General features: G+C 26.1%; 1 protein-coding gene and 1 non-coding gene across 6 annotated transcripts in view; one reads left to right on the top strand and one right to left on the bottom strand.

The window, feature by feature from the left end:
• Positions 1-24,579, top strand: part of LOC132932479 (uncharacterized) — a 106,609-nt gene that overhangs the window by 76,406 nt on the left and 5,624 nt on the right. For all 5 annotated transcript variants that reach the window (XM_060998871.1, XM_060998870.1, XM_060998873.1 and 2 more), the window contains 3 exons: positions 4,991-5,359; positions 19,712-19,897; positions 23,417-23,683. In XM_060998871.1, coding sequence (XP_060854854.1) covers positions 4,991-5,359; positions 19,712-19,897; positions 23,417-23,683 — 822 coding nt within the window. The remainder of the gene's footprint in view (positions 1-4,990; positions 5,360-19,711; positions 19,898-23,416; positions 23,684-24,579) is intronic.
• Positions 8,116-8,187, bottom strand: Trnae-uuc (transfer RNA glutamic acid (anticodon UUC)). The gene has a single exon. It is a non-coding gene; the product is annotated as a tRNA-Glu (tRNA).

Raw genomic sequence — 24,579 nt, forward strand, 5'->3', positions numbered from 1 at the left:
CGGTTTACCAACCAAATTCCGACATTTAAATATCCTTATATATAAAAAAAAAACAGGAAAGTCGTTATTTAGTATACTAATTAGTGGGTTTTTTATTGTCGTTTATTATGTCAATCTATGTTTATGTTAATTTTTAATTCATTAATATATGATTAAACATGTAAAACAATTCTAAACGTGCCTATATAGTGCATCAGCATCTATTCTATAGATATGTTATAATCTATATTAGTATTTAATATTTATTTATATTAGTAATATTATGGTAAGTTGAACAATTTTTTACATAAAAGGCATCGAATATCGTATAAATGATGTAATAATAGCTATAAAAATTATTATAATTTATAGGTATTATATTATTACTTCGACAGTTTAAAATAATGTAAAAAAAATTTGAGTTATCTTGTATACATTTTCAAGTTATTTTTTAAAAAACTAATAGAATTTCAAATTGATATTTTTTTTTCTAATTTTTCCTATTATTTTAAATGCCACAAGAAATTCTCTACTCTCGACTTCCCCTTTCCTAAAGTACTAGCCATATAATTTTCTATTAAAAAATACCATTAAAGCTGATAAATCGAACAATTTTTTTCGATATAAATCATAAAGAAACGCACAAACAAAAAAAAATAAGCAAAACGTCGTTAAAAATAAATAAATATGTAAATAAAACGTTTCAAAAAATACGAAATAAACAAAAAATATTGTAAATAATATAAAATAATACATTCATAACTAAGCTTAGAATCTAAAATCTAATAATCGAATAATAAAATATTAAAAAAATATCTATTGGATAATTTCATATATTTGTGTCTTTACAATAATTATTATGTTGTCTAAGCGGGAAATGATTTAAGACTTAAAACCTTCGACATTATAGATATGTATTCGTAATTGTTCGTTATTATGATCACCGTGGGGTTTACACTATTTATGGCGTCCATAATATTATAGTTATTTATATAATTTATGTTTACAGATCAGTAATGGTAAAATATTATATTATATATACCATAATATTTGAAATTGCTATTGCTAATAATATAATTTTCGCATGATAGATTGCTTTCTGATTTAAATACTTGGTTCATATTTTGAATTTAATAAACAAAAAATAAATAAATAAAAAGAGAAATATTTTAATAGAAAAAATGCAAACAGTAAATATGGTTTACTGACTAAAAACAGATTTCACTTTAATGGAAAAATAAATAGCATAAAAGCAGCCCGGATACAGACGTCGGATACTGGGAACTCGTCTCGCTTCGGTCAACTCGGTTTAGGATAGTATGGTGTGTTTTAGTATATAATTTCAATGAATTACTATTATACGTATTATATGTTAGTAAAACACTAAACCGATTTTGGATGGACTGTGATTCACATTACTTTAGTAGTTATCGATAATCTATAGTTTTTCCTTATAGATACGCTTACTTATTATGGAAAACTATTTGCGTAAAAGGGATCTCTTTGAAATTCCGTCTATTCTGGATTTTCTATTCACAGAGGTGCTACGTGATTTTTTTTTTAACACTATTTTCATCCAACAAAGTGCTCACAAAAAAGTCGATAATAATAATAAAAAAAAGTGATTGTAAAAATATCCAATACACTATCATAACCTCGTTTCGCTTAGAATCAGAAATACTAGGACGTGCGTTTTGATGAAAAGGAAATTACCTACGCGATACGTTTTTAGACTTTATGGTGATTTAATTTTCATTAACTTAAGTGCATTAGTATATAATATATATAATGTGGGATAATGTGTTTAGCTTACTACACTGATTTTCTAAGTGAATTTTTATAATTTTGAAAAAAAAAACATTTTTATACTACATTTTTAGTTTTTACAAAAAAAAATCTATATTTTTAACCAGCTATTTATAAAATATACATATATCAAATTTATAAATGATTTGTTTAACTTTATGAAACAATAACGAGTAAATACAAATAAAAAAAATAGCCAATGAAAATATTGTACCTCCTAGCAAACTACAGCTAAAAACAGTAAACTAAATGCTCACTACTGTATTATATACATCAATAATAAGACCGCTCTTAAAATACGTATATCCAGTGTCAGCTGCTGCCACATCTCAAATTAAAACTAAAAAAACTAAAAATCTACAGACAATATATAAAATTAATTTCTAAGAATAACTCTAAATATCCGTGGGTTCATGCGTAATAAGAAATTCCAAGACTACACTGAATACTATTCTTATTTATTTTGATCAAAAACCAATTCATAAAATGCCACTCAAGATTCCACTTAACTCATTGAGTTGTACAATTAAAAGAAATACAAAAAAAAAAAACCAGTCAATTGAAATTACTCCGCCATAAATATGTTTCCTTCATCATAAATATTAATTTTGTATAATTTTTATATACATAAATATATTTTATAGAAATTCGTAATATTTATTTATATTATATAAAAAAAAAATTAATTTAAACTTATAATTAATATATTTAAAAGCTATTGTAAAAACACAAATAAATGTTGAAACAATTAAATTAATAATAATAATAATAATAAAAATAAGGTTTCTTAATAATTTTAATGAAAAATACTACCATCGTTGTAAATTTTAGTTCTATAGGTAGACTTTGAATTAGTATTAATTAATGTAAAATATATATGTATATATTTTTTGTTGTTGTAGAAGTCTATTGTTAGAACTTATAAATACATTAAAAATAATTGTTTAAAATCACAAACACGGACTTTGAAAATTAGTCTGGTCAGTAAAATGGATCACTTCGTTGATATTTATAGGGACGAACTCTGCTAATATCATTATAAACAATATATTTTATTAATAAAATAATAACATCAAACAAATACGGTAACCTATACAAATACAATAGAGTTTTAACCGAGTGCGCCTGTGTAACGAGCGGATTTGTGTTTTGCCGGAAAGTTGTGTCGAGCAATATCTATCCCCTGGTGAATAATAATAATTATTCCAAACATTGTTATAACTTAACAACCCTTCAGGTCATCAAGTAATTAGCAATCTTATACGATCAACATAGACAACCTAAACTATGTATATACCATTGTTTCAATTAAGACATAATGTTGTTTTACACATATAAGTAATATATAAGTACCTTTACTGGCTTTACTATATTATATATCTAACCTATATATGCACGCATGTTTCAATCGAACGAATTTTTAATTTAATAAGCACACATTGTACACGCAAATGTTCTAAATTCGAATGAAATCCAATTTCACGTTTATATAATATAATATATTATACGCGCACAACATTTACCATTGGTTATCTGCAAAATTAGACGAGGTGGCGAAATATCTATTCCGCATTTCCACACGATATAATCATTATCAGTCGTTGTAGCTGTCTTATGTATACCTATATATACAAACATTTTATGGTCTACGCCCTATCGTTAATCATATTATAATACGTAATTTTGTTTAGTCAAACGAGTCTGGCACATATACATTGTAAGACTTTTTATTGTATTGTTTATATTTTTGTTTTATTTGTTTTAACTTCTCGTTAAAAAAAAATCAATCATTTTGTTTAGTACAGTTTTATTATATTTGAAATAGGTCCCGTGTTGTTTTAAAACACGATTTTTCGTTTACAATTTTGAAATAACAAACACTGAGCGTACCTATATAATATTATTGTTTAAATCGGGTTTACCAATTCGATTATGTCACGGGTAGGATTTTATTGTGATTGACAACGTAAACACGTCGTGTATCTATTACAGATATAAGTGATAACTGCATAATAGTTCAGTATAATAATAGCTCATAAACCAATCTTGTAAAGTATCTGAGTAAAATGTATTTAAATACTGTTTTGGACGTAAATTTGTAAATGAAAATCAAGTAATTTTACGTGTGTAGTTTTCAATAAATATATTCAAAATAATTAAGTGTTACATTTCAAATTGGTTTTTAACAATCATTATGTTATATTATTGTTAATTAGACCTTTTATTATTTAATTAATATTAAAATATTACAAATTTTTATTTTTTGTAAGTAGTACAGCCTTCTAAATAATTCTAATGATACGTCTTAATGTGAAATTATAATTATAAATTAATAATTAGATACATTTTTTTTTTACAATTAGATAAGAAAAAAGAAAAACAGTATTTAAAGTAAGTTTTAGTTATTTTGTGAATGGATGTTTTTATATTTGTATTTAAATATGATGGTACGAGTATTTTTTACAAGACTTTCGTAAACCATTCCTAATATTGCATTTAAGTACATGAGAACGCTACCTGTAGGTGCACACATAATATCTTCATAAAACAATATACCACAAGCTTATGTTTTACGTTTCTCGTTTTGCTTTACAGTTTTGTTGATTTTAATATTAGATTAAATTTGCCTTTACAAAACTTAAATTCGAAAAACGTCCGTTCTTTCTCGTTGATTCTATAGCAATATATAGTTCATATTCAAAACTTAAATCGAATTAAAATTTTTTTTAAATAATTGCCACGTTATCAATAATAATTGTTATTTACTTATAAGTTATAGCCCATAATACAGTTAAAATATCAATAACAAAAAAATTCCACGTGTTATTTATAGAGGTTTATGGGGGGAAAAAACCAACGAGTAACGAGCACGCGTTATACGAATGTGTTAATTGTTGAGATGTGTAACGTACTACAATAATATGTAGTCGTCGCGATAGGCACTATGAGCAGGAGTATTGAACCAAACTTAGACTAAAATTAAGTGTAAATAAATGTTCCTTCATTTGATTTAAAACGAAAATTTCATCTCCATTTTATAAACATTGCTTTACAATGTGGCTCACCTCGAATAAACTTTATACATTCGTGGCTCCCAAAGTTAAGGTTAGTGGCCGTCCCCGCACTATAGGCACGCACAGCGTGTAAGAACACGCAATTATTCGTATTTATGATGGGTAATGACATCAAATCTTGTTCGTCGCAGGTGTCTTCGGTGCCGCTGTTGCTGGACTCGCCGCAGTGCGTCGTGTTCGGCACGTTCATGATATGGTTCGCGGCCATCACCATCAACCTGGGCCCGACGTTCATGAGCGGCGCACTGGCCGCCGGCGCCGAGGTGACCAGGGACAAGCCGGGCTGTCCGCTCGTGCACGGCCCGTTCCGGCACTACATACTCAACGCCCTGTGGATAATCATCAACCTGCTTTGCGTGCTGCTCACGCTGTTCCACTTGCGCAAGCTGCACAGGGACCTGACCAAGGCAAACGTGGAGGCCGTCAGGGTGGCCGGACTGGTCACCACGTTGGTAAACGTAACCGGCAACAATTACTCGGACCCGCGGCACGCCCCGAGGGTGAGTGACTAAAATATATTATTATTATTTGCGAGCAGAGTACGCCATAATAAACGGATCTATCAGGTGTCACTCGTCTGCAATCGGTAAGATGTCGGAAAGACGGCCGAGGGATGAGCCGGTGCGACCGCCGTTGTGTTTTGCGACCAATAAAGTTTCAGTTATCATCATGACGTATATTGGTCCAACGTACACGATGCGTTCACAGTAGAGACATAATAGTACGTTCGATACAATTTTTTTTTGAGCTTTTATCGCTTTTAAAAATCCATCCGTTTTTTATGGTGCATTCTGTGTATGGCTATGTTATTATTTTTATGAACATTTTAAATTATTATCACATGTCACATGATATACAATACACGTTGTGTACTATATATTATAATATTATATATTTAAATACACTTATTCAAATAGTTACTCACAAGTTATTTCACCGTAAGTACTGATGGTGCTATTGTTGTTGTGTTATTACAAAATTATAATATAGAAAAACGGTTTCGTATGGGAGAGTATACCGACAAGAAAACTTTGACCGTTTTTATTTTTTTGATATACCAGTGGTAATATGATAATACCACGTATGCAGAAAAAGTTATTTAAGTTTGAAAAATATGATGTACCTAAATATAGCATATTTTAAAATAATTATATAACTTTTTCGTACTATCTATATTGAAAAATAAAATAAAAACAATATAGCACGGTCAAAGTTTTCCCCTCTTTATGATGCAAATTAAATTTTTTGACTATAGGACGATTCTTTTCCGTGCGAAACAATTTTCAACAAACAATATATTTCATGGACATGTGTGGTGTCCTCTAATAATACCCGCTTTTTCCTATACATAAAATGGGCTGAAGAATAGCTTGGATAATATTATGTCCATTATAGGGTTAGGGCATTACAAGAATATATTTTGAAAATGGCGCAAATGATTGTATAATTATTTTTAAAATGACCACTATTATACCGATTTAACAAAACGTTATTATACGTATTAACATAACCTAATCTATAATATTATGTTAGTTGCAATTTCTAAAAATCGAAAAGTGAATAATTCTACGTGTACTTTACTGGTTCCTATGATTTTATACAATATGTATATATCGTGAAATATTAATTAAGATAAGTTTCTTACCTTAGTCTTCTTTTAAATTTGTTTTTAAATTAAAATTAATGCGATGGTTTTAATTCATCGGTATTGAATCAACACCACAATATGTTACAGAGTCGTACACTAATAATTCTTTACAAATAATTTTTAATCGCTCATTATGAAATATTTAGGTATACGTCATTATTCTTTATAGACAGACAACCATAATCACATACTAAGACAATTAAATATTATTAAAATATATTAAAATTTAATCTCTTACCTATATTATTGTATAATAGTATAGTGCATATAATATACTATAGTGTATATAATTGTATTGTATAATGTATATTGAATAATATAATTAATTAACTATACAAAAATAATAGTTATTATAAATTAATAATTATACTAAAAAATATATATTTCTATGTAAAAGTTACTATAAAAGTTTTTAAAATACCATAAAGCATTGGGATGATTGCTAGTTTCTACGTACATATATATCTTACCCTTAAAGATGCTCCTAGCAGACCGTCATAATGCGATAATGTTACATACAATACACCAAAGTTACAACATTTGATTTTTTTTTTTTTTTTGGTTTTGGGAATCTTTTATCAAATAACATTTATATTATGTTTACTCGTTATTATAATATATTTTACCCAATATTTATTTGAATCCTACAACCGGATACACATATAGTTATATTTTTATGGGATAACGATCTGTACAATACCGCAGACTCCGATAAAAGAATAAATAATATTATTATAATGTATTTGCATGTGTTCTTATTTTTTTGTATTCTATCGTATTTCAGACGTTGAAGGACGAACAATTCTTAATTTTATGTCGTACATTCTGTTTTTATCGGCATTTCTTTCGAATCCTTTTATATTGTTATATATTTCTAATTATATTGTTATTAAACAATCAAATACATCAGTTCACTTAATCGAGATTTTTTTACCATTATTAAATTATTGCTATAGATTTTACATAGGTCTTTGTTGTATATTATAAAGGCGTGGGCTTACTAAAATATACGAATAAAGGTTACATGATCTGTTTCTACAAACATAATTGTTATCCTTATAAATATTTCATTAATGGCTTTGTTAACAACAAAATAATGATATGGCTATGTCTATTATTCATTTGTTTATTATTTTAAGTTATTTTAACTTGGCACAAGAATGTCATGTGTTCGTTTATTTTTGACGTTATATAATCAAAACTCTAAGATAACCTATTGTAAACTGTGCACAAATATTTATAAGTTGAATTATTCATATAAATGTATAAGTAATCGAGGAGTAATAACTAAATAAAATATTTTACTTTATGTCACTATACATTCATATTTAAACACAACTGTGCATAATATTTTAGAATTTAAAATAAAATATGAGTGTAAGCAAAAAACTTTGAAAAATAAGACTTCCGAATTGGACATCTTAAAATATTAAATTATTTTGTTAACTTACCCAAATAATGTGTGTGATTAATAACGAAAAAAATAGAACTAATCATATACCTATGATTTATAATTTAATAAGTAATGACTAATGACATAAAATTATGAAAGTAGTGTTATTTGAAAAAATGTAGAACAAATAAAGTGAAATAATATCAAAAAATTTATTCCGGTACCGGGAATCGAACCCGAGCCTCCTGGGTGAAAGCCAGGTATCCTAGCCACTAGACCATACCGGATTAATATAAAGATTTTATGAAATAAGCATATATAAGATTATAACTACAAAAATTATAAAGTGAATTTACATAAGTATTATTATTTTTGTTATCATTACAGTAAAAATATTATAAAATATCTACATTTCTGTCTGCATGGTATAGTCATATAGTATTTCTTAAGTTCTTACACAATTACAACCACCCGTTAGCCACTGGGATGGATCAATAATTATATCTATGGTATAAATTTCGCACGTCCACACAAAACCATAACACAATTTAGGTACAAATATTCGGGAGATGGTAAACTGCGGTAAAAAAATAATAAACATTATGTACAATCTGTAACAAAACCGATATTTATTTCATGTTGAATAACCACTTATTTTTGAATTAATATGATATATAATATATATAAACAATAAACAGTAAACACGTAGGTATATAATGTGCATCTTAAATAAAATATAATGCAGGTAGTTCATTACAAAATGCAAAAACCTACATTGGTTTCAATTTTATTAACAATAAAAAATCGACTACAATAATCTGGTTCTAGTAGTTTTTTAATAATATATTTTAGTATATAAGTATATTATATAATTTAAACAAATTATCAATGTGTATAATAACTAGGTACAATAAAATAAAATTAACCAAAATATAATAATATAATATGATATGATTTTCAAATCATAATATTATAACATAATATTAACCATAGTAGGTACATTATACTTGCTATTTCATATCTATATAGTATATACTATATATAATATATAATAATATGTAATTTTGTGAATTGTGAATAGTGAATATATTATATTCACAGCTAAATAATTGTGACCACTATGACACTGTACATTATCGGGTTTTCGTAAGACGTAGGTAGTTCTGCCTAGGTATGAAACTATGAAGTACACGAAAATATTATATTCGTCAAAATTGTATAATGATTTATAGGAATATTAAAAGCAAATATATTCAATTACAAATTACTATAAATAATAATTTTTATTCTTCCGCTGTCCAAGGTTCACGTTATAGCAAAATTTCCAGTTTAAACGCGTTAGGTTTGGTACTGTCATATAGATATATATAGTAGGTGAATACATAATAGCTATTACATAACCTAAGTTAAGGGTCAGGCAAGGTAGAACTTTGTGCTTTAATGTCGACCACTTAAACTATATTTTGGTACATTTCACTTGGGTAAACTCGAGCAACCGTAATGTGTAACATGGTGAAGGTACATTTTACGTTAAAAAAAATACACACACGCTGTAATAATATGAAACATGACTTAAACATTTTCATGAATCAAAAAATAGAAATATTTACTTTGCATTATTATATACACACACACGCTGAATTAAACAACTATACAAGCGGCCGTGGTCTCTCTGCAGAAAAAGTAGAGATTTAGTTTTCTCCACTCGCCCTTTCCGATGTTGTATAATACTTATTTATAACGAGCTTTTTACTAAAAAAAAAAAAATCCTTAATACCCATATAAATGTGTAGGCAATTAACTCGGCACTGGTATACCTACCTGCTATTTGACAATCCATATATTATATTATAGTGATTAATATAATTTAGTATACAACACCGCCGGCAGTTACGCGTCATACATTATTCGTATATATTTTCTGCGGACTGCAATTTACATTATATTTTAATATTATAATATATAGAAGCATCTGTTATTGCAGCGCACGACTTTTTCACGATCAAAATTCAAAACGTGTACTTTTATAATAAATCTTTATGCAAATATTGTGGGATTCGCTAAATATGTATATATATATTTTTTTTTACTAAAAATATGTTTATGAGATAAAATTTTAATTTAGTGTATAACGTTTATTATTATTCCAATATGGTATATTATAGTGTAATATGAGTGTGTGTGTAATTACTTTAAATCATAACTTAATTAACCATAATTAAATCGTTCTATCGTTTCATTGTAGAATGAAGTTTAATTTACATAATATTTAAATTGATAAAAAAATAATCATTGGAATTATATTGTCGTGTCTGCATATATATTGTTATTGTATAGTTATTATAATATTAATATAAGATTTATATGAACATAAGCCGCGGGTATAAGACAAACGACGTGCTTAAAGCTTATACATATATAATATAATCTTAAATACTAATTTCACCTTGCCATCGTTTTGTAAGCATTTAATTAAAATCAATTATTGTATGGATATTCGATTCTAAGATACAGTCTGCTGCTGTATGAATCTCTAGTGTTATATTTTGTTTTTGTAATATTATATATATATTGTTATATGAAAAATGAATAGTATTAATATTACATGCATGAATATGACACGCTTACATATTGTTTATATATTATTAATAATACAAAACCTGACATTACCATACGTATTATACCTAACGTTTGCATTTTCAAAGTCTTTCGGATTTCGAAAACAATTTAACCTAACTTAACCTGTATATTGGCTATTATATTATTTATATTAATAATTGTTACTTATTGTACATAATTTAAATTAGATACTAATATAATTTTCTTAGTAGGTATAAATTTTGTACGTCATCACATTATTTTATATTTGTGAATAATTATTTTTTCGAGGAGCTTTTAATTATCTCACGCTTACTATTATTATTATCATTACAAGTTTCCATCACCATAATTATTTATCTACGTTTTAAAAGTATATCATTTTTAATTAAGTTTCGAGAAGATAGTAAAAGTATAATATCACAAAATATAAAAAAACACCTAAATAAAAGTTATAAAAGCACAGTATAACTATATATAACTACATAATGATAAATTCTTAATAAAATAAATAAAATAAGTTTCAAATATTTTTTTTAGTTGATTTTAATATATGATGTTCTTTAGTAAGGACCTGCATATTTTTTCCCGAAGAAGATAGTTTAGCATGAAGTGTAACGACCCTATAGGTTAGGTTACGTATACTCGACCTATATAATCTAACAATTTTATTGACTATATGTACACAACTACACAATACAGTTTTAAAACTTAAGACATACCTATAAATATGTTATATTCTATATAATACTATATTATGTAGGTCTGATCCTTGCCCGCTTCGCTCGCCAACCTCCTGTCACCATCGTATCATATTATTATTATCTCTCTATTATACAAAAATTTACGAAAAAAATAATATTCATGTTTTTTCTTATAATACTTATAAATTTTATTTATTTACGGTTTTGTTTGGTTTCCATAATAATCATTTAACGCAGAAACTATTTTTTAAAACTTTTTTGCATAATAAAGAGAAACTATAGTCTCTGTTTTTTTCTTATTACGAAAATTCTGTACTTTACATGTTAAAAATGAATGATTACGATATGCGTTTTTATTATTATTCATTTTATACTGCATATTATATAAAAACCATGATTTTTAAATATACCTAAGTACATTTTTAAATACAGTTTTAAATTTACCTAAATCTATTTAAAATACAGTTGCGTGGCTTGTATACACGTATTATACCTATATACCTATTATAATACATCATGTGAAGTGAATTTTTATAGCACATGCACAATGCACGTTTTTTTTTTTTTAATGGAGAAAAAAATATAGATGAATACCTATAATTATGTATATGCTCGTCCGTCTGTATGGTTCTTAACACGTACTCATTTTTCACAAAATGTCGTGATAATATCCACGCGGCAGATAAAATAATAATAATTCTGTACATGTCATCATTCATATATGTTATTATAATAATATTATAATACGCGTTAACCATCGTGTACGATATACAGAATTTCGTTGTGATATGAATAAACTCCATCGCTTGACTGCTATTGCCTTTAGCAGTTCGGACGATATGTATATTATTATTACCTGCACAGGGATAACATATTATACTATTTGTTATATATTGTTCATCTCATCGAATGCTCCACGACTTCAAATAAATATATGTATATATATATATATACATTTTTTATATACTACTTTATAATACGTTTCAGATTCATAGAAGAACACGATATTACGGTAAAACGAATAACAATACTCATATCGTCTATAGAATATACAAAAGCTAAGGTATACGCGGTACCGTTGTTTAAATGATTTATTTAACGCAAACGTGTATTGGATCGTTTTCGGCAATATCTATATATGCGTAAAGATATTTTGTGATAGAAGTTCTTTATGAACATATATTATAATGCATAATATATTACACGTATTTCATTCGTGTATTTGAGCCTGAAGGTACGACGGCTGTATAAGACACACGCCAAGGTAACTACATTTCAGTTGCACAAGGGTATATGCATATCTAACAAGCGCAACAATCACGATATGTTATGAATTAAAATTAATTACTTATCCTATGAAAACTTGATAGTTTCTATTGTATTATATTTTACAATACTGAATCAATTATTATAATAAAAAATAATTTCTAGAAATAGCTGTATATACCACACTTTATAACGTATAAACAATATTATATTATTATTTATGTTTTGAAAAAAATGAAACATAAGGCATTATATTATTTTTCTATAATATATACCTGGCACCTATTATTATAATAGACTAAACATTTTATAATTTAGTACTTATTTTGATATTATTTAATGCAATAATTATTATAAAGGTAGATAATTTTTTTTTTAATTATTGATATTCAAACAGAATAAACAATATGCAATATGCAATATTATAACTGCAAAATGCAATAAATTATTGTTATTTTTTCGATTTTGTCAGGTTACAATTTGTTTATTAATACATATAAATAATATGTGTAATGTGTACATTGTACATTGTTATATTTTCGTATTAACAATAAATCCATGGTTGTTAATGTTACTATGAATTACATTACATTTAAGTTTCTTAAGTTATGTGAATTTGTATTAAAAATTGAATGCCCCAAATAAGATAATTCTATTGCTTATCTTTTCTTTGAATTAAAATGTTTAGCTTATAAAGAGATAGATAATAGTTATCTTAGCTTTTTTTGAAAATAATTATTAATTCCGATATAGATACTCCAATATTATTGGGTAATATAAATTGTTTTGTCACTGCTCGCAACCATCACCGTTTCCATTAATTTTCTATTTCCATATTTTGTTTTACAAACGAGTATTATTCGAAATGTAATCATTTATACAGGATGCTGAATCAAACCAACAAAGATTCATACGCATAATTCCTTATCCGATTTATTATACTTAATTACAGTTTTCAATGTTAATATTTGGTATTTAAATTATTTGATAACTTTTGCTATTTGTATAATTGTTATTTCCTTAAATTTTTTATTGTTTGTTATTAGTTATAACAAAATATTTTAATTTAAATATTATTATTATTATTATCGTTGTTATTAACGATTTTTGAATTAAAACCAAACCGTTAGTATTTCAATGAATACAATGTATAAATATACATTTAAAGTAGTTTAATTTAAATAATATTTTATTTTGTTCAAATTTAATTCTGTTTTGTAATGTTTACGTATATATATATATATATATATATAATATAATAAAATTACACATATGAAAACCAATACATTTCATAATATTGAAACGCCCTGCATTCCTTTTGCATTATAAACTAAATTAATTTAATTTATGAAAATTCTTCCAGCGAGTATTTAAAATATTTATCGAATGCAAAATATATAAAATTTTAATATTCAATAAATTATTAGTTAACAAATAAAATGTATATAATATTTTTCTTACATTTACATGCATAACCTTACTTACTTAATTTGATCAGCTTTAATGATTATTAAGATTGTAATTAATATTTACAAACTCGTGCATATAAACGTCATCATATAAAAAATAGTATTGACGATGTTTTATCGAATAGAACATGTTAGTACGTATTAATGTAATCCGCAAATGTATTCAGTTATACTGAGAGCAATACGTATGTGATCTTTTAACATCGACTTGTTATTTCATGTTTAAGTTTCTAATTTCAAAGCCTACGTGACTATGTAACAATATTATACCACATATTCTTCATTGAACAGCCAACATAAATGAAACTTGACTCGATTCCATAATAGATAATATGGAGGTTATACTGGCTGATGTCGCTAACGGGTATGATTTAGTTCATATATGTAATAATTTCCAGTAATAAGTCCTGTTTCCAAAAACTGGACCAAATTCATCCAGAGCTTATCATATATAGAATTATTAACCAAGCGTAGTATAGTACTATTATAGTCATCGTAATTTTGACCTGTAATTGTGAATCAAATTCTGATTTTTGGTATTTTTTTTAACAATAATTTATTATAAATATTATTAAATAATATATTTTAAAGTAATTTGATGATTTTTACCGTTTAAAGAGTGTCCTATAGCGATTAAAAATCATTTTTTTTTCAATTGAGAATACATTTTTACTAAAAATTATTAAGTGTGTGATTTTTTTGAAAATATTTATGTATCTTAATCAAAATTTAACTAATAATTTCTGAATTTTTAAGCTATATGTACTTAGAGCAGCAATAGTTCGTTATAATTATTTTACAAAAAATATAATATATAATATGCAATATTTATTTTGATAACTTCTTATTATACTCAAAAATGTTTTTGTAGTTAATTAATATTGATGACTTTAATTTTAAACAATTTATCTCAGCCCCTATATCTTTAAACCTATTGTCTTATCTTAAGTTCGCGATAAAGTTTAATTACTTAGAAACTACTCATTCAAACTTTGATTAAGATACATCAACGTTTTCAATACAAATATCTACAAATAATATACAATAAAAAGTGTGGTAATAATTTGAAAAAGAAAAATTAAGTATTAATTAAGTATGTATTGCCATATGATGCACAACAATTTAAATATTTTAAAATATAGTCTTTAAGAACACTTTAAAATTTCAAAAATCACATTTTAAATAATAATACAAATTATTATTAAAGAAGCTATAAAATAGGTGAGCAGGATTGGTGTATTATTCTACGTAAGTATTACCAGCGCGGTGTATGCGAATACATTTTGCAGTACTTAGGTCCGCACGTGAATTTAACGTAAAAATATATAATAATTTATAACATTCTCGGAAACGTTGTGATTTCCAATAGTGCCGTAGAAAATAGACAACTATGCCTCTTATGCACATACAGTGTATGTGCATAATCTATACATAACATATCCATAGGTATAGGTGTAGATGATAACCTAATATATATCAAATTATTTCTATGAATCTAGAAAAACATAAATCGCATTGTGTGGCTCTTGTGTGTGGAAATGTGGAAATTAATTTCGAAAAAAATATTTTATTGATATATACATTATATATACATGCATTTTTTTAATATATCAAACAAAGTGTATGAATCGATATTTTCTACAGGTTTTTAAACACCGTTTATTATTTATAATAATTGTTAATATTATATTAATGTTTATAATTTACTAAATGAACTCGCCTAAATTTATTATAAGCTATTAAAAGAAAAGTATTAAAGTTGTGGGCAACAAGTACAAATAATAAATTAATGAGTAAAGTTGTTTTTTTTTTTTTTTAACGTTTGTTTAAAAAATGTATAGTAACATAGCAACAGCGAAATGTAGGTAAAAATGATAATATAAGAACTATAATGCTATTGAGTGATAAGATAGAAAATAGCAGAATATATGGTTTTTAATAATTTATTTTCGTTAAAAACACTGGTGACAGTTGAAACGTCTTCTTTGGAATTCGTCTACATTTTTTGTATAGTACCGTATTTGCAATAATACAATGATAACACGGCGTCCTGGTTAGGCAATTTAGCTACACCAAAATCATTGGTCTATCTATTCCAGTAATAATATTATTTTATAATTACGATTCAGTATTTTTGAATTGGTAGATGATGAGTGTTTTATTTTTCTATAATAAACACCGTTGGTCGTACAACTCTCAGCTCAGTTTCAGCATACCGTACACTTGCAGTGTACCATAACAAAAGTGTATACCTATAGTTTATACTTTATACCATAAATCATAATATAATAATAGTAATAACAAACATTTTTATAATATATGTATTGTTGTATTGATCTTACACAAAATAATAATTATAGTACAAAAATAAAATTGCACGTCACCAAAGCTTCTATACACCTATATACGTAATATATAGTATTATTATGGAAATATTATTATAGAAAATTAATTTGTCAAAATATATTGTCAATATAATTTATTATGTAATTCGGTTAAGGCAAATAGGCTGAATAAAGATAAAGTAAAACAATAACGCTTTATTGATGTCGGTGTGTGATAAATGATAATTTATAAATGAGTCTATTATTATATTATATTATCGGATTGTTCCGATTATATTGTTTTCTCTTTTGTCTAATCGTGAGAAAATATAGCTAGACCAATCAGAATACTCGTTGCGTTATTACAGTTTCCGCGATTATATTTTAGGGTTGATCGCTAAAATTATAATCCACTTTGCTAATCTCAAAATATTTAGTTATATACGAAACATTGAAATTATTAGCATAAATCTATAAATAAGTCACGATAAAATATAATATAGTTATATCACAAGTATATCTAAAACATTATCTAATAAAATACTCATTTGAATTGATGCACTGTTGAGGATCTTTATTTGTTATAAACGTATAACTTAAAACTAATATAGTCTTTAGGTGGCTCGATAAAGAGTAGATACATAGATTATAATATAAATATTTAATACATACTACATAATACTAACTATAGTTGTAATAATAAAATTTATACATTATTATCTATGAATAGAATGCTCATAATGATAAAATTTAGGATAATAGTGGTGAAGATCACACGTTTTTAATTTTTGTATAATACTCGTAATAATATACACATTATAGTAAATTATATTAGTATATTACTCAATCACTTTCATTGATTTTTTTTAAGTACCTGGTATAATTTTTATCAAACTTAGTGCTTCAATTATAGTAGGTATTCATCTTCATAATCGTTATAATAATAAAATCGTTGTTTGAAGGGCAAAAAATTAATTTACTCGTCAACTCTAAGTACTTGGATGCTATAATATTATACTCGTATAATTTATTCTCAAATAAGATTTATTATTTTTTTATTATTATCATTATTTTAGTTCATTATGATTGATTACTGTTATTTCACTGTTTTAACATGATTTTATAGACACATTGTTGTATTAGAAAAATAAAATTCTTGAAATGTATATTATTAAAAGTTTCACTTATTCACAAGTTTCTGTCTGTATTGTCAATATTTGTATAGGTCATTAAATATATCATGTTCATGTTTAAATATTTCAAAACAATTATAGTAATTGGCAAGTAAAAATTAATTGGTTCGTTCTGTAATCTTCTAACATTTAACTATATTATTATTTTCAAAATATATTTTACTACAAAATAATTTGAGTGGATAATTTAGAGACTTTTATTTAAAGTTTTTATTAATAAATTTACTTTAGTAACACTTTTTTTTACATTTTTTCTCTTATAATGAACTGAAGCGAAAAAATCTAATAACGAGTTTACTTTTCCAATTACAAGTTTCCAGGCCATGTATTTTCGTGCAGATATATATTCAAAAGACAACAATCCTACAAATTAATAATCAACTTATTAAAAAAGTTTTTGAACAGACATTCAAACTACAGTTAAAAATAAATAAAAATAGACTATATTATACAGGTACGCTTTATGTATTATTCTTACTGCTACTTATTTCTAAACTATACATTTTTTCAATTTAAATAATTAACTTGTTTTGCCAAGTTTTATAAAAAATAAAATATTAAAATATAATAGTTTGAACAATATTACATTTCAAACTTCTTAAATAAAATTATATTAATTATTTATCTCAATACCCGTATTAAAAAAAGATTTATATATTATGTATGACGCCGATGTTTAAATTTATTCTGGCATTGATTAAAAAAATTCAATGCAATAAATTTTGTAAAGGATCTCAGCAAATTATTCATACTATAATAAATTGTACAACTAACTAGTAAAAAATATTTTGTGCCTTTAAAATTTATCTTCAGAAAGTAAAATAAATAAAACAATATGAGAAAAGATAAATGATAAATGATATTTGATATTAAAGTATATACTCGTAGTTTTAAAATTTACATATTTCTTAAAACTGTATATTCTTTGTAAATTTATTATTAGTTATTATAAGATTAAAAGTTTTCTACAGTTTCTTAAGAAAGGACCTTGTCAAATTGTTAAAATTATTGAGGTACATTTAAGAATCATCAACCAAAAACTTGTTAAATTTCATGAACAACCATATTTAATAGTGTCTTTATTTATTAATAAATATATTTTTTTGCATTTACTATTATTATTGAACTTTTTTTTTATTATTTTTTTCAAAGTTTTCTGATACAATAATTTAAACTGAGGAATATACAATTATAATTTTTTTACATTTCTTTAAACAGATAACATACTATGTTGATAAATTCAATAGAGTACGATAACGAATTAACATTATAAAATAATGCTAAACATTTTACTATTATTTAAAATATATTATATTTACAATGATATAAGGTTATAAGCTAATCTAAAACGTCGCGCGTCGTGAGGTCGACCACGATGAAGATCGCGTCTGTAAGGATGGATATTTAGCCCGAAGTTATTGCATTAAATGACGTAATATATTAATAAATACCTAGACTTTTGTGAGTATAAGTAAGTCAAAGTTTCACCGAAAGTTTGCTTTAAATTCTTTACGTAAGTTTAATACAAATAAATAAAATACACACTCTAAAAACCTTTTAAGATGTGCAACTCTAACTTTGTTAAACTGTCACCAAGTGGTCATTTGAAATTTGTAGTTCGAGGTTTTGTGTTGCCAATTACATCAATCGAGAGTATCTGTACTGTGAAAGTCAAAGAACAAATAGAAACAATTACCTTAAACTTTATTTAAAGGTAAAACTTATACTATAGAAACTATTATCATTATCAAGTACTTAATAGATAATCAAAAAATGTAGGAATTCTCAAAAACAATTTATTTTTATTTAGACGTAAATAGTAGAATAGTTTATAAATGGAATCAAATAAATTATTTTTTTATTCGTTTTTAGTTTTTTACAATAAAAACAATGTTTAGTTTATTTCAATTTTAATGTGAATTGGATTATTAAAACCAATTAATTAGTTCTATTTAATTAATTTATAAAATGGGTTTTATTTTTTTCATTGCATTTATTGCATATATAAATATAAAATTAATATTGTAAAATGGTAAAACATCACATTAGATGGTGATGTACCGTTTTCAAGTTAGCTACCTAATTTAATGATTAAGCTGATTCATATACCAAGTGTAATATTGTAATTATATTTTTTTTTAATGATTAAAATAACTACAACACTATTTTCTTTTTAAATATCTGAAATGTATCTTATAAATTATAATAATATATTGTCTGAAAAATATCAACAATTTATTTTTCGGTTTGTTCACAGAGAAGTTTGGGTGCGGTGGAAGAGCATCAGAGGATGCGCAACTACCTGTTGCGCATCGAGAGGGAAGGAGTCCAAAAGGTTAAAATGTTCGTAGTCATCACTGCGGCGTATGTGATCTTCTGGGGACCGCTATTTTTCGTAACGTTGGTACAACATCCGCTTTCCGGCAATCGTTCCGACTACGAGGTAAGCTGATTTAAATTTATTTTTTTTAATACTACGGCTGTGTCCGTGCATTTTGTGAGAGATCGAATCTCGTGTCACAGAATATGTCACATATATTATACTTGCAAGAAAAGATTGCTAATTTTATATTGTAACTCCGAACAATACGTCGTGTTATACCTGACGCTGTCTGTGTATACATGTCCAAACGCTGTACGATTTAGACATATTTATTTTAGAACGAGTGATTCTGCAGATAGTTGTATTTGAGTATGTTAAATCGCTAATATCGAAATATTCAGACGACAGACAGTAATAAATATTTTATAAGAATAATTAAAATAATCGTTGTTGTGCAGTTGATGTGAATTTTTTTAAATCTATACATTTTTATGTATTAATAAATAATAACAAAACATTGCGCTTACTTATAAAACTAATGTGACTTTATGGATCACGTCGTTATACACTATTACAATAATTATATTGTTACTATCCGTGTCATTTATTCCAAGTATGAATATTTGGAAAAGAACGGGTTAGAATTTTCAATAATATAGCTTTTTTAGGTTTTTATTTAATTCATATATTATGGCATGCCACTCAAACAGACCCTTTTTAAGTATATGGATTGCGATTCGAACGACCCTTTTTACGGTCAACATGCATTTTGGCCATTTTTTTTACCTTAAATTTGCTTTACCTTTATTAAACAATAATAAATACGATATTCCTACTATGTAATATAAAAATAAAAATTAATTTATGAAATAATATTTTATATAATAATCAATATTATTTTGTTCATGAGCAGCATCTTCTGGCAATGCATAAAAAAACCATCCCCACTACCCCCCTCTAGCGTCTAAACACCATTGACGCGAGACTTGCTGTCGTATTGTTATTACTATATAATTGATAATTATATAGTAATAACAGTACATGTATATCCTTCTCCAATCACTCGTTTGAGACGCAAACCACACGTCAAATTCCGTAAAACAACATTATGTACTTATATAAAATATAATACATGGTACATCAGTACACATACATTAGTAGTTTTATATATTAAATGAGCTGTATAATTTTGTGAGATGATATTGAGACTAAAACTATACCTGAACAAGAAAGACTGTAAATATTTAGTCCGTTCTAAAACTATAAATCGGTATACAATTGTAATACCGTTATATTATAGATTTATAATCTAAAAACATTTTTGACAAAGATAAATGATGAACCCACACTTCCGAATAACGATTAATTAAAAAAAAAAAAAAAAATACTTTATTAAAATAAATGAATTCATATAATCTTCATAAATAACATTTCCGTTTTAATAATATAGTACTAGTATTTTGGTTTTAAATACTGTAATATATTTATATTGTCATGCTACACATACGTACAGTTATATATGTCGTGAAAAATAATTCATTATTTCCGAAATGAAACAGTCGAGTCTATTAGAGTTTTTTTTTTATTAATTATGAATCAAATTCGGCTTCGGTAACTGAGTCATTTTCACTACATAATTTATTGGACTATGATTCCCGTTAAGATGAAAATAAATACACTAGTAAATATATAAATATTTGAAACACAACACACGTATAAAATCAAATTTTCGCCAAGATAAATTGTAATGTGTAAAGCACGATATATTGATATAAACGTTCAATTTATTATTATTATAACGTATAGAACCATGTTATAAATTCGCAATGCGCTATTGACGTACTGAAACTAAACTAAATTTCCCCCAAGAATATTAGAGGTTGGGAAATCTCAAGAGAGTGATTCGCATCTTATACAGTATACTTATAATATGTTCATAAAACTATGGATAACTCGTTGTTTCCAAAAAGAGAAAAATCAATCATTTCGAATTGGCTTTAATAAATATTACCACACATAATATCATGGTTTGGTATACAAATATTTAATGATAATAGATAATAATAATATAATTCTATAGGTGTACAATATAATATTATGAACATTGGAAAATGGCTAAAATATTTATTTCACCGGCCATTTTGAATTTTATATGTTTATGGACGTGTGATATTAAATTTGCCCTAAAATATCGCATTCTCATAATAATAATATGTTCGTTCACTTACAAATATTTGTAATTCGTACAAACTGCTCTCTGTTGCTCAAATGTCCTTGATAATTCTAAATTTTTTATGTCTATGTGAAAACAAATAAAATCAACAATTTAGATTCATCCCAAGAAAAATCTGTACAAGGCTATGGAATTAAAAATATTGATAATTTCTTATATATATATATATATTATATAATAATTATAACAATATTAATAATAGGTAATATTCGAGGCTGTGCATTTAATAATTCAATACGATAAGAATTTTTTAATATTATGCTAAATTATTATTTTTTTTTTTAGCAAAACAAAAAAATATAAAAATACAATTTTTTAACAAAAGTCATCTTTATAATGATATAATAAGACAAATTAGTTTGCATTAATGATATTTATAATTTATTGCATTAATATTTATTTGGTCATAAACATATATATATATATATATATATATATATATATTATTATATTATGTTTTTTTTATCAACATTTTTTTTATTTCTAGAAAAGTTCTATTATACCTAAATCGATAAATTATAACAACAAGAATCTTAGAACATTTTTTTATCACAAATAAAAATTAATACAAATATTGGAATCCATTACCAAAAAAAAAATCGTTGACTATTGGCCAATAATATAAATATGGTTGGCATCTGTAAATTATCCAAAAAAAACTAGAACATTCATTAAAAAAAATATATGAAAAAAGTAAAAGTGTAATGTTTTAATATAATATAATGCAAAATCCTCGAGAATAATAATATGCAAAACATAATAGTTTGCAATAATAAAAATAGTTGTACGTGGTATAGTGTACTATAATCGTTATATCGCAGATTAAATTATTTTAAAATTACTGTTTTATTTAATCTGTAGTATGACAATGAATTTTAATATGAAAAACAATATTGCCGATGAAACAAAGAAAAACAAACTCAAAAATAACAATAATTATTATTATGATAATATACAAAATACAATTAGCTGCTCCTGTACGGTGTTGCCCGTGACAAATTTAATGATGCTAATAAGTTTAGTTAAACATAAAATACAAGTTGAAAATTACATACTGCAGTTATAATAATAATTAATTTATTTTATGTTACCAATGGCAACCTTTACAATAACAAAATAATCGTTTTTCGTTAGCCGACTAATCCCTTGTGCGAACCCCTACTTAAAACGCAAAATTTTAAAATTTTGTTTCGAGTTGCTCATTATCGGTTATAAGATTGTTTATATTTACCAAGTTCCGGAAACCAGGACCACGGATGTGTGATCTACACACACACACACACACACACACACACACATTGCCTTTTATTAATTTAGATAACAGTAGAGCAATCATAATTATTATGCACATTAGCGTCACCAACAATAGTTAATACGATACCGTGGCCGTACTGTTGTTGCTGCAGGTGACACTGCACGTGGCCAATGGCCATTCGTTCGTCAACGCCATGCTGTTCCTGGTGCTGCACCGGGGACTCCGGCAGGCGGCCGCCGACGCTTGCTGCACCAGCATGTCCATGGTGGCCAGGTGGCTGACGGCCGGGTGGTCGCCGGAACCGTACACGCTGGACGCATCGTTGCCGGGCATGTCGCCTGAGCCCGTGTTGGCCGCTCCACCGCCACCGCCGCCCTCCAGTCTGCCGGCGTACACTATTCGGCATACTTCAATGAGAGTGAGTCATATTATAATTTATGTACACGTCGTGCAGAATAAAATACTGTTGTAATAACAACTGCAATATTATATGTACATAAAATATTATGTAAACTCGGTCTGACGATTTTTACCGACAAAACATAATAAAATCGACAATATTTATAATCTTAGAATAATAAATAACCTACATGATATTTTATATTATCGTAGATGAGCAATCAATTTGTTGTTAAAATTTAATTTAACATTGAGAAAAATCAATTCTTTCAATTTTTTCAAAACTATGTTTATTTTAACTTTTGGAGGATAATGAGAATATTCTACGTACTCGTTGTGGCCTCTGTTCCTGGGTAATGCTAAATGGATAAAATAGTTCTCGTTGTTTTCAAAAATATTATAACTAAGTCCCAATAGTATTGTGAGCAAGATGCTTCTTTTATTCGATCAGAGTTTATAATAATATATCAATAGTTTTTATCTTAGATAAATAGGGCCTTATTTTACAATCACCCTTGTCCATTATATATTTATATTACTGAGATTATTACCGTTATTGCAAGAGTTTGGCATGATATGGTGTCGTGAAATCGAGGAAAAAATTCAAGACGATTTGTTCAGTGCGTATACTTGTTGTACTTTGTCACATTGACCTCGTTTATAACTGGCGTGTAATTGATTTTCTCGGGGTGGTTATCTCGGGAGAGTTATAGGATCCAGGAAGAACAATTTTTTTGGTATCTAAAAGCTGAACAATTTTTCATTTTATTTTATACACTCCATCCGTGTACGTAATGTACATATTACTGTATTATATTATCATGCATTTTTCTATATTTTTGTAATTAATATGTCGTATAATATGTTGAAACTTATATTGTATAAAATTCTCTATGAAAATCTCTGCTATAATTT

The sequence above is a fragment of the Rhopalosiphum padi genome, chromosome 1 (genome assembly GCF_020882245.1).
Source record: "Rhopalosiphum padi isolate XX-2018 chromosome 1, ASM2088224v1, whole genome shotgun sequence".
Taxonomy (NCBI): domain Eukaryota; kingdom Metazoa; phylum Arthropoda; class Insecta; order Hemiptera; family Aphididae; genus Rhopalosiphum; species Rhopalosiphum padi.